The sequence below is a fragment of the Dasypus novemcinctus genome, chromosome X (assembly GCF_030445035.2).
Source record: "Dasypus novemcinctus isolate mDasNov1 chromosome X, mDasNov1.1.hap2, whole genome shotgun sequence".
NCBI classification, from domain to species: domain Eukaryota; kingdom Metazoa; phylum Chordata; class Mammalia; order Cingulata; family Dasypodidae; genus Dasypus; species Dasypus novemcinctus.
Genome location: NC_080704.1, coordinates 116,361,518 through 116,374,570, shown reverse-complemented (window position 1 = coordinate 116,374,570; position 13,053 = coordinate 116,361,518). Strand labels below are relative to the sequence as shown.

The following is a 13,053-nucleotide window of genomic DNA, read 5'->3' as shown; positions in this document are numbered from 1 at the left end:
GGAGCTGGCCCATGTGCAGTGCTGATATGAGCAAGGAGTGCCCTGCTATGCAGGGATGCCCCCCACATAGGGGAACGCCACGCACAAGGAGTGAGCCCCGTAAGGAGAGCCAAGCAGTGCGAAAGAAAGTGAAGCCTACCCAGGAATGGCGCCACACACACAGAGAGCTGACACAACAAAATGACGCAACAAAAAGAAACACAGATTCCCCTGCCGCTGACAACAACAGAAGCGGACAAGAAGAACACGCAGCAAATGGACACAGAGAACAGACAGCTGGGGGTGGGGAGGGAAGAGAAATAAATAAAATAAATAAATCTTTTAAAAAATAAAAAAAAGACAACCCATTTAAAAGATGGGTAAGAGATTTGAATACACACATTTGCAAAGAGGAAATACAAATGGCTAAAAAGCCACATGTAAAGGTATTCAACATCACTAGCTATTATAGAAATGCATATCAAAATTACAATGAGATATCACCTTACACCTATTAGACTGGCTGCTATTAAAAAAAACAGAAAACTACAAGCGTTTGAGGGGACGCTGAGGAATAGGTACACTCATCCACCGCTGGTGGGAATGTAGAATGGTGAAGCCACTGTGGAGAATGGTTTGGCAGTTGCTCAGGAATCTGAGTATAGAATAGCCATATAATCTGGAAAGTGCACTACTAGGAATATATACAGAGGAATTGAAAGCAGAGACGCAAACAGATAAATGCTCACCAATGTTAACTGCAGCATTATCTATAATTGCCAAAAGTTGGAAGCAATCCAAAAATCCATCAATGGATGAATGGATAAACAAAATGTGATATATACATACAATGAAATAAAGAAAGAATGAAGTGTTGACACATATAATAACATGGATGAATCTCTAAGACCTTATGTTGAGTGAAGTAAGCCAGTCACAAAGGGACAAGTATTGCATGATCTCATTGATATGAACAAAGGATACTGAGCAGACTCACCAAGTTAGAGTCTGGAAGATAAGTTACCAGGAGATAGAAAGTGAGTAGGGAGTGATGACCTGATGCTTGATCTAAGCAGAATCTATGGTAAGGTGGATGAAGGAGGTTTGACAGCAGATGGGGATGATGGTGGTGTGGTAATATGAATGGAGTTTATGATGTTGGAGTGTGAGTATGAGCAGGGTTGGGGGTTGGGTTGGGTTATCCATAGATTTAGGGCGATGGTTGGAGGAAAGAACAGGTGAACTATAGGGAGGTAGAGGACTATGGTTGAGAATACAATTGTGGGAGTGTTCTTTATGCAACTATGGCAGGGGAGGGTCACTGGTGCAGTGTGTCAGTGATGGGGGTATGTGTGGGGAAGGGTGCACCTGGGGCATTCCTATATGGAATATGAATGTGTTCATGTGATCATAGGGTGTTATTTCATTGGGTGGAGACCCACACAATAACCAATAAAGTATTGAATTTCTATCATGGAGAGTCCTGACACATTCTCTAATGGAGTGGCAAGAATCTCTAAAGTACATAGGCAGTGCATAATAAAAGAAAACAGATCAATATACCAAGTACTTGATATTAATGCTTGTATTTATGAAACTTATTTTTGTAAAATTGAATCTTAGCCTAGTAATATCTATTGCCTATGAATTACTTCCTGAAAACCTGAAAACCTCCTTCTTACTCAAATGTGGCCTCTCTCTAAATCAAATTCAGCAAATAAACTCACTACCTTCCTCCCTCCCACCTCCACATGGGACATGACTCCCAGGGATGAGCCTTTCTGGCACTGATAGATTATTACCAAGCAGCAACCAGTGATGCATTTGGAAAAAGAACTTGACCAAAAGGTGGGGGGGGGGGGATTAAATTAAATTCAAAAGTGCATTTACAGCTTAGAGATTTCAAAGTGAGTTGGGAGGACATTCCAGAGGTTACACTTATGCTTATCTCAGGCAGCTCTCACTAACTGCCACAGTAAACAAAACCTTGAACAGGTGTGCTCCTGCAAGCTCTAGAGCAGAGGTTCTTAACCACGGGTTCATGACCTTGAACTAAAATTAAAAATACATTATTTTTGTAGGGATGTGTTGGTGCAAGTGTGATATATTTATTAAATAAAACACTGATTAGTGTACACTTAGTAAAGGGACCGTGGTTTTCAACTGACTAGCAAAGAGGTCCATGGAACAAAAAGTTTAAGAACCTCTGTTCTAGAGACATCTGGACCCTAATGGGCAAGGCACACAATCCCATGATATCAGCACACTGTCATTGGCCTTACCTTGGAATACAGGATAACCATTTCCCCACTGTAACAGAGTTAGGTTTATTTGTAATTTCCCTGCACATGATTCCTCTTCCCCTTTTATTTGAACCTATAATTAGCATCATACCCATTAATCATATATACCAAAAACTTAAATCTTCGGTCTGTTCATATCTTGGTTAAGCCCTGAATTTCAGCAGAGTTGCAGCCAACACCTACTTTCTAGTTCATCTTACTCACTCAGGACAACTAACTAAATGATAATGACTGACAACCCCCATCCCAAAAAGTAGAGTATCTACAATTGCAGGCAAAAGAGTTCCTTTTTTTTTAAAATTATTTATTTTTACAAATTACATTAAAAAAATATGAGGTCCCAATCAACCCCACCGCCCACACCCCTCACTCCCCCCACAGCAACACTCTCTCCCATCATCGTGACACATCCATTGCACCCGGTAAGTACATCTCTGAACATCACTGCACCCCGTAGTCAATGGTCCACATCATAGCCCACTCTCTGTCCCATAAGAGCTAAGCCCCCTCTAAATCTGAACAGAGCAGGCATCACTATCCCCAAATCCTCAAGACTAAGGAATGAACAAACATAAAGAAGAATGTAACCATGGACCAAAGTGGACTTATTATTACTGTAGTGATGGAATAATTTGTAACATTGATATAAAGAGAGTGGTTATTGGAGGTTCCGAGGGGAGAAGAAAGGAAGAAAAGATGGAACATAGGGCAGTTTTAGTACACTGGAATTGTTCTACATGATTTTGCAATGACGGATATAGGCCATTACACATTTGCCAAAACATATTAAATCATACAGTGCAAACTGTAAACCATAATGTAAACTATAGACTATGGTTATTAGTAATGTTTCAATATTTGTTCATTTGTAACAAATGTTCCACACTACATAAAATGGTTTTAGCAGAGAGAAATATGATGGGGTAGGGGTGATGTATATGGATCCCCTATAATTTCAATGTAACTTTTCTGCAATTTAAAACTTCATTAAAAACAAAGTTAAAAAACTTTTAAAAATGAAAAAACGAAAATGTTTTTCATGAAATCAAGATTATGGAAGTATGCACCATAGATAATGAGATGGCATTGTGGCATGGTTATGGAAATGAGTGGCTGAGATAGTATGGCTGATACAGGGAATTTTGCTGTTAATTTGAATGAATATTTTTGAATGAATGAATATGTTTGGGGATCAAACCTTTCAATCCTTGTTCTCCTTGGAATCCTCTATCACCTGGAGATCCTGGAGGGCCTGGAGGACCTGATTCACATATCTTTTCACCTGAGACAAGAGAAAGAAAGATAGCAAGCTAATTATGTGTTTAAATATCCAAAAGACTAATCTTAAAGAAAAATAAATCCTGTCAGGCTAGAATTAAAAAAACATTCTATTTTCTGTTACATATAAACAAAACGAAGAAGAATATTGGTGACAATAAACACTATTTAAAGAGCAAATGTAAACATCAAAGAATCACTAAAAATCCCAAAATAGAAACAGAAAAATCTTTTAGATATCAGAAACAAAAAGAATGAAGCTGACTTTTACAAGTTAAATAAAACAACAATTAAACACAGAAAAATAATATAGCTTACTATGAGGGATGTGAGGGCCAGGAGGGCCAGGAGGCCCTGGAAGACCAGGAGCCCCAGGCAGCCCATCAAGACCAGGAGATCCAGGAATGGAAATTCCAGGTGGCCCTTCATCACCTTTTTGGCCTCTTTCTCCAGGAAAGCCAGGGGGGCCAGGTGGACCCATAACTGCAATTCCTAAGATCAGAAAAGTAAACCATTAAAGTGATCAAAATGATCTTATTTTAGAGATAAAATCTGGTACGTAATGATAAAATTTTCCTTTAACCTATCACACTGGTTATGTTCTTATTTTCTCTAGTAAAGGGATGAAAGGTTTCAAATAAATAAAGTATAATTTAAGGTAGTTGTATTACTTTTAGAAATATACTAATAACTCTCTACCCATTCCTCTTTGACACTATGATCTTTAATCTCAGAAGTACTGAACAAGAGAAAAATGCATTTAAAAATTTCCAAATAAACATGGTTTCTGGTCATTCTTTTGTTCCACCAATTCTTCCTGCACCAATAATACATATTGAATACAGCTAAGGAAAATACGTCCATGTTTGTTCTTTTCAAGAACTGACTTCACTATACTTAGAAATTCACTTTTCTAAATGAACTTTAACATCAGGACATCAGATTTATTTAAAAACCCTGATAGAATTTTGAATGAGATTAATTTGAATTTCAGGATTAATATTTGTTAGTATTGAATAGATAAATGGGACTTCCTTAAAATTAAAGCCTTCTGCACCTCAAAGGAGTTTGTCAAGAAAGTAAAAAGGGAGCCCACACAGTGGGAGAAAATATTTGGCAACCATATATCTGATAAGAAACTTATAACCTGCATATATAAAGAACTCCTATATCTTGAAAATAAAAAGATAAACAACCCATTTAAAAAATGGGAAAAAGACTTAAACAGACACTTCTCCGAAGAAGAAATACAAATGGCAAGAAAGCACATGAAAAAATGTTCCAAATCTCTAGCTATCAGGGAAATGCAAATCAAAACTACAATGAGATACCATCTTACACCCATAAGATTGGCAGCTATGAAAAAAACAGAAGAATACAAGTGCTGGAGAGGATGTGAAGGAAGGGGAACACTCATCCACTGCTGGTTGGGAATGCAGAAGGATCCAACCATTCTGGAGGACAGTATGACGGTTTCTCAAAAAACTAGCTATAGATTTGCCATATGACCCAGCAATACCACTGCTGGGTATATACCCAGCAGAACTGAAAACAAGAACACAAACCGATATATGTACACCAATGTTCATAGCAGCATTGTTCACTATTGCCAAAAGTTGGAATCAACCCAAATGCCCATCAACAGATGAGTGGATCAATAAAATGTGGTATATACACACAATGGAATACTACTCGGCTGTAAGAACAAACACACTACAAACACATGTGATAACATGGATGAATCTTGAGAACCTTATGTTGAGTGAAGCAACCCAGACATTGAAGGACAAATACTACATGACCTCAATGATATGAAATAAACAAGCTGCCCTAGATAGCAAGAGACTGAACGAAAGGCTTACAGGAAATCGGAGGGTGGAGGAAGGATATGAGCCGATGTCTGCAGGGGTGGAATTTAAGACGAGATGGTGGTAAGTATGAACACAAAGAAGAGATAAAAGGGGGGCAAGGGGTTGCCTTTGCTTGGGGCTTTACGGGTTTGAGGGTGGCTGGGGAGGGACGGATGGGTAACGTTGCCCAAAAGTGGGGGGAGGGAGGGGTAGCATACGAACCAGGAGAGGGTCAGGTGTTGGTGGAGAGTAAAATGCCGAGAAAATCATATCAAAATATAATAAAGAGGGTTACCTGTTTAGAATGCTTGGAGGGGAGGGTCTGATGCAGGACGGGCTCCTGGGGAATGTCTAAATGCTCATTCTGCCAGAGTGGGTGACACCATGGGGTAGAAACCCAAGTAGTGAGAGTGGGGGTGGACCCACATCCTGGGGAGGACTAATGCCATCAAATAGAGGGAACTGTATCCCTCGAGAGAAAGGGTGGCTCCCAGGGCATTGGGGCAGTTGAGTAAGTTAGGACCTGAACACTATTCCATCTATCTCTGGAAGTGGCTCCTCAGGAAACGGAGGTTGGCTATCACTGAGGACACCAAGGTGGAAGGGAAAATGGACGTTAAATGTGTGGAACCAAAGTAAATGGGGGGTAAGAGAGGAGTTTCTTGAGAGTACACAAGGATGGATATAAAACATGTAATATTACACTATAACATATAGGAGATGACAGACTGATAACATAAACCATAATGTAAAACATAGGATAACTAAAAATGTAAAGAACTGTGTATCCTAAAGTATGCACCACAATGTAAGCACAGATGTCACCTTGTTAGAAAGCTAATGTCTCAGACTCTGTACATCACTTTAAGTAAATATGATATGAATAGGGCGTAAGAGTATCACTGTGGAAGGGAAAAGGTTTTCTGGTGGATGTGTGGGAGTGCTGTATATTATATATATACATTGCTGTGGTCTAGGACTCCTGTGAAGAAAAGCTGAATAATTAGGGGGGGGGGGGGGGAAAAAGAAAAAGATAGGATGTGGAATTTTTTAAAGTCAACATTCTTTATCTAAGTTCTTTATCTAACTTTATCCAAGTTCTTTATCTATCCTTTAAACCCATCGCTATATGCCATTCCCTAGTAAGGGACCATGAAATTATATTGGGCTTCAAATTTCGGGGAGTTCTGGATCACAGAGTGTTTCAACAATGGCAATGGAGGGATACTGGTATGGGGTACCAATGACAGGTGATATATGGCTGACAGGGAGCTGTACAGAACATATGTCCAGGGTGCATGGTAATGTTTGGATATACTCATAGTGGCAACAATTAAAAACCACAGTAGGGGGGGTACTGGGTTCCTGGCCAGTGGTGCTCTGTCGTGGTCCCCAGGGGAGCAGCGACAGTCTCCCAGGTACAGTGGCGGGGACCGGGAGGGAGTGAGGGTTCAACAGTGAGCCCCTGATGCTAATGACTATGCTTGTGAGCTGATAAACCCAAAATAAGAACAAGGCCTAGAACAACTTTGTGCCTGGGAATTTCCTCCTGTCAGCCTTCATGTTACTCAAATGTGGCCAGTCTCGAAGCCAAACTCAGCATGTAAATGCAATGCCTTCCCCCCAGCGTGGGACATGACACCCGGGGATGAGCCTCCCTGGCAACGAGGGACCACTATCAACTACCAACTGATGATGCAACTGGAAAATGACCTTATACAGAAGGTTCAATGCGGATCAGCAGAATATCCATGTCTACATAAAATACCATGACTTTAAAATGCTGTTTGACCTAAAGTAAGGGGGAAATGGAAAGGAGAAATGAGTTTATATGGCTACGAGTTTCTAAAAAAGAGTCTGGAGGCTGGCAGAAGGATTGCCCTCATGCACAACTGAGCAGAGTCAGAGAGACAGATAAAGCAGATACAACCCCCAGATATTGGTTCCTTTGAGGGCTAAAGAGACCCACGGGCGTTATGGTCATGGCCGATGGGGAAAGTACCAGGGCAGATGGCCCCTCTTTGGAAATGGTGTTTATGTGTGATGAATCTGGACTCAGATGGGATCTCCCTTCATAAGACTTTCATGCCAATGTGCTGGAGGTGCAGTTAATGTTGGGGTTTAAGATATATTTAGGAGATTTGAATCTCTGGACTGACAATGTGATAGCCAGATCCTGAGCCTCAACAGACTCCAGCACCTACAATCTGATTTATTGGACTTACCACACTCAGCTAAGATGGAGTTGAAGAAGGACAACCACCACACCATGGAGCCTAGAGTGATTACAACTGAAAATGGGAGGATTGCATCCAGCATCCAGGTGGAATCTGACCCTCCTCTTGACATAGAGGTGCAATGGACACAACCAATCCAATGTCCACATAGAAGAGGTGGCATTGGAATGGGAAAAGTGGACATAGTGGACGAAGGGTATGGGGAAAGGCAGGAAGAGATGAGAGGTGGAGGCGTCTTTGGGACATGGAGCTGCCCTGGATGGTACTTCAGAGGCAATCACCGGACATTTTAAATCCTCACAGGGCCCACTGGATGGAATGGAGGAGAGTATTGGCTATGATGTGAACCAATGTATATGAGGTGCAGAGGTGCCCAAAGATGTACTTACAAAATCCAATGGATGTGTCATGATGATGGGAACGAGTGTTGTTGGGGGGGGGGAGAGGGGGGGTGGGGGGATGGGGTTGAATGGGACCTCACATATATATTTTTAATGTAATATTATTACAAAGTCAATAAAAAATAAAAAAATTTAAAAAAAATATTTGTTAGTATTGGCTGGGTATAATATTGAGTTCTCCCACTGAAGAATAATTAAAATTTTCTCTTCATTTATTTAGTAATGGTATATCATTTTATAATATTTTACAAAATTCTGGAAAGAATTCTTGCACATCCTTTGTTGGGTTTATTTATGAATTGTTTTAACATAGTTGTGAATTTTTATTATAATTATTGTTGTGAACTGGATTTTTTCTGCTATATGTTTAAGTTATTGTTGGTGTAGAGGAAGGCAAACTTACATAATTATGCATATCTGATCATCTTTCAAACATTCTATTTAAGTTTTGTGATTTGTCATTTGATTCTTTTAGGCTAATCTAAGTAGATAATCATATGGTCTGTGAAAAAACTTTTTTCTTTCCATCCTTAAACTTCTTTTATCTTCCATATTGGCTAGAGTCTCCAGTGTAATGGCAAACAGTATTAGTGACTCAGGGTATCTTTATCTTATTTCCGACTGAAATGAAAATGCCCACAATATTTTACCACAAAATATGATATGTCCTATAGAGTACAGTAGTTAACCTTTATCAAGTTAAGTAGCCCTCTTTTTTTAACAAATAAATTGTATTAATATGTATTAATAAAGCATGCAATTCACCCAAAATGTACTATCAATGGTATTTGGTATAATCATGATAGTTGTGCATTCATCAGTTCAATCATTATTAGAGCATTTTCATTAGGCCATGTTAGCTGCTGAGGGTAGGGAGAAGGAAGAAGAGATATGATATGGGGGCATTATCAGGACTTGGAGTTGTCCTGGGTGGTTCTGCAGGGACAGATGCTGGACATTGTATGTCCTGCCATGGCCCACTTGGTGGACTGGGGGAAGAGTTTAAACTACAGTGTAAACCATTATCCATGTGGTGCAGCAGTGCTCCAAAATGTATTCACCAAATACAACGAATGTCCCACAATGATGAAAGAGGTTGTTGATGTGGGAGGAGTGGGATGAGGGGGGGTGGAGGGTATATGGGGACCTCACATTTTTTTAATGTTAGATTTAAAAAAATAGAGAAAAAAAAACTAAAAAAAATAGTAAACAAAAGAAACAGACAAAGAAATAAACAAACAAGAAAATTCTTCACCTCTCAATCCCTCTATGTTTCCCCTGCCATACATAGCTGTTGGTTCTGGTTATTCTTGCACAATTATTTACTTATTAAGCAATTTTACAAATATATATTCATATACAATAGTGAATAATCTATCCAAAGTATATAATCAGTGGCTTTTAGTATAGTCACAATGTTGTGCATTTATCGCCACAAAAAATTCAGAACAATATCATTACTTCAAAAAGAGAATCTCAACACCCCCCATTCCTTCTCCAGCCCTACATAACCGCTAATCTAATTTCATCTCTATAAATTGATTTATATTTAGATTTTAGATCAATGGAGTCATACAATATAGTTTGTGTCTGGTTTCTTTCACTTAGCATAATGTTTTTGTCTGATACTAATATTTTATAGTATTAACATATATTTGTTCAGCTTCAAAGAAAAACATTCTTATATGTACAATTTGACCCATATTTATATTTCACATGTAGTTTTACTATGCTATATAGTTCCATGTTGCATTTTTTAGCTTTCCTTTTAGTAATATACATGACTTTAGACGTTCCCTAGAAACCACTTTCATACCGACATAACAGTACTGCTAGTTACAAAAATGTTGGCCTTTCACCTTTTCTATTCATTTCCAAAGATTAACACACATCCTTTTAACCAATTCTGCACAAGTTAACCATCACCTTTCCATTCTCTAAACTCATTCTATCTTCAGGTGACCCATATTAAAGTTAATAATTCCATGAGATTACACAATATATTTAATTCATAGTAGCACAATCATACAGTGTTTGTCCTTTTGTGTCTGGCTTGCTCCACTCAACATAATGTCCTCCAGGTTCATCCATGTTGTTATAGGCTTTACAACTTTATTTCTTCTTATAGCTGCATAATATTTCATCATGCAAATACACCACAGTTTTTTACTCATTCATCAGTTGATGGACACCAGGTTGTTTCCAACTTTTAGCAAACGTGAATAAAGCTGCTATGAACCTCAGTGTGCAGGTATCTGTTCATGTCTCTGCTATCAGTTCTTCTGGGTATATACCCAGCAGTGCTATTGCCAGGTCATGTGACAAATCTATATTTAACTTCTTTAGGAACTGCCAGAGAGTCCTCCTCAGTGGCTGTACCATTCTACATTCCTATCAACAGTGAAAAAAGTGTCCCTATCTCTCTACATCCTCTCCAAAACTTGTAGTTTTGTCTTTTTTAGTAGTTGCCATTCTGATAGATGTGAAATGGTATCTCACTGTAGTTCTGATTTGCATTTCCCTAATCACTAGTGATGGTGAGCATTCTTCATGTTTGTTTGTTTGTTTTTGAGGTATCCGGGGGCAGGGGATTGAAACAGGGACCTTGTATGTGGGAAGCCAGCACTCAACCACTGAACCACATCAGCTCCTTTAAATTGTTTATTTTTTCTTTGTTTGTTTTCTAGGAGTCACTTGGACCTCCCACGTGGAAAATTGGTGCTCAACTGCTTAAGCCACATCTGCTTCCTTGTGTTTTTTTGCCATTTGTATTTCTTCTTTGGACAAATGTCTATTTGCCCATTTTTTAATTACATCATATGTCTTTTTATTGTTGAATTGTAGTGTTTCTTTATATATCGTGGGGTAACCCTCTTAATTCTAGGTAAAGAGTTTGTTTTTTCCTTTTAAAATGAATGGATATTGAATTGTTATTTACTGATTGCTCTATATCTATTGTCCTAATATCTTTTAATCTGTTAATTATCATCCATTACAATAATGTTGAACCATCCTTGCAATTTTAGGATAAAATCTATTTGGTTATAAGATCATATTATTCTAATATACTTCTTGATTTGATATTTTATTTAGGATTTTTAATTTTATATTCATAAATGAGATTATATTATTTCTACTGTTATATCTTTGATGGTTCAGTATTAAATCTTACAAAATTGAATTTCATTTACAACAAATTCTCTGAAATTGTTTGTAAAATATGAGAGTAAGATAAAGTTCATCTATAAACCCTATAAAATTGCTCAAAAGACCAATGCATTTTCATGGAGATCTTTTCATTACCATTCCTAGTGAAGGATGATGGTCCATTGATGAGCCCTTGATAATATTCCCTTTTTCTCTACTGATTTTATTTATTTCTACCTTTTGTCAATTTTTCTCTTGATTGTATTTGTCAAAAGTTTTGTCCATTTAATCCACTTCTCACAGTACCATCTTTTATTTTCATTATCTAATAATCATTGTTCTAGTTTGTTTTCTATTTTATTAATTATTAATTTTATATTTACAGAAATTTTCCCTTCTACTTTGTGTTCATTTTTTTTTAGTTTATTTTTCTGGAAATTTATCTCATTTATTTTTAGTCTTTCTAATTTTATAATAAATTAAGTGTACTGCTTTGGCTATATTTGAAGAGTTTTGATATGTAGTGCTTGCAGTATAATCTTTTAGTAGCTTTTCATTTACATTTCTATTCTAAATTTCAAGAGTTATTTATAAATGTATTTCTTTACAAATGTAAAGATATTTGGTACTTTTTGTTGTTAATTTCTAATTTTATTTCACTGTGTTCACAGAGCCTGCTATACCTGAATATAATATTTTTTAATTTTTTTCTGGTCAAATAGAGTTGATTTCTGTAAATGTTCCATTTGTTTAAAAATAATGTATATTCTCTGCAACACAAAAGTTTCCCTCTCCCATAAACACAACTGAATTGTGCTGCACAAATCCTTCATAGCCTTATTTATTTTTCACCTACTTAATATATGAATGATTTGTCATTTCTTCTTTGTACTTTATCAGTTTTCACTTTATATACTCAAAGCTATTAGATGAAGTAGGTTTCATTACTTTTCTATCATGGTGGTATAATTTATCTATTTATCCATATGAAATGTAAATTTGAATCATTAATTCTTTTCTTGCCTTGAATTATATTTTATACTGTATTAGAATTGAAAAACAACTTTGTGTTTTTTTAAAGACTTATTTATTTCTCTTCCCTTCCCCCCCCCCCATTGTCTGCTCTCTATGTCCATTCACTGTATGTTCTTCTGTGTCCACTTGCATTCCTCTCATGTGGCAATAGGTAACTATTTTGCCTTTTGGTTGTTGTTGCGTCATCTTGCTATGTCAGCTCTTCGTGTGTGTGGCGCCACTCCTGGACGGGCTGAGTTTTTTGCACCTGGGGCGGCTCTCCTTGCAAAGTGCACTCCTTGCATATGGGGCACCTCTACGTGGCATGGCCCTACTTGTGCGTGGCAGTGCCACTTGTGGGCCAGCTCACCACACAGGTCAGGAGGCCCTGGGTATTGAAACTTGGACCTTCCATACGGTAGGTGGGCTCTCTATCAGTTGAGCCATAACTACTTCTTTTGATAGCATTTGTTTAGTATATATTTCTTTTGCTTTACTTTTAAAATTTGCATGTCCATTTGCTTTAGATATATCTTTTACACAGTACATATTTTTAATTCATTTTTATTTTAGTTTCTGTCTTTAAATCAGTGTTTAGTCCTTTCACATTCCTTGTAATTATTGATTCTAAAATCATTCTTATCATCTTATATTTTATTTTCCATTTCCATTTATCTTTGTCTGTTCTTTCCCAAGCCTAACTTCTACTTCAGTAGATCAAGATTTTTGATCATTTTCTTTCTTCACCCGGTGTTTAAGTCACACATTCTATTTCTATTCTTCTCTAGCAGTTACTATTAAAATTTACCTATGTACGTAAACCGGTAAGTAATTATTTATATTT

The 13,053-nt window shown here is 37.5% G+C and overlaps 1 protein-coding gene across 1 annotated transcript in view; it reads right to left on the bottom strand.

Annotated features, from left to right (window-relative positions):
• COL4A5 (collagen type IV alpha 5 chain) overlaps window positions 1-13,053 on the bottom strand; it is a 420,087-nt gene that overhangs the window by 178,867 nt on the left and 228,167 nt on the right. The window contains exons 20-21 of the mRNA XM_058291987.2: window positions 3,879-4,052; window positions 3,481-3,564 (exon numbers count right to left, since the gene is read on the bottom strand). Coding sequence (XP_058147970.1) covers window positions 3,481-3,564; window positions 3,879-4,052 — 258 coding nt within the window. The remainder of the gene's footprint in view (window positions 1-3,480; window positions 3,565-3,878; window positions 4,053-13,053) is intronic.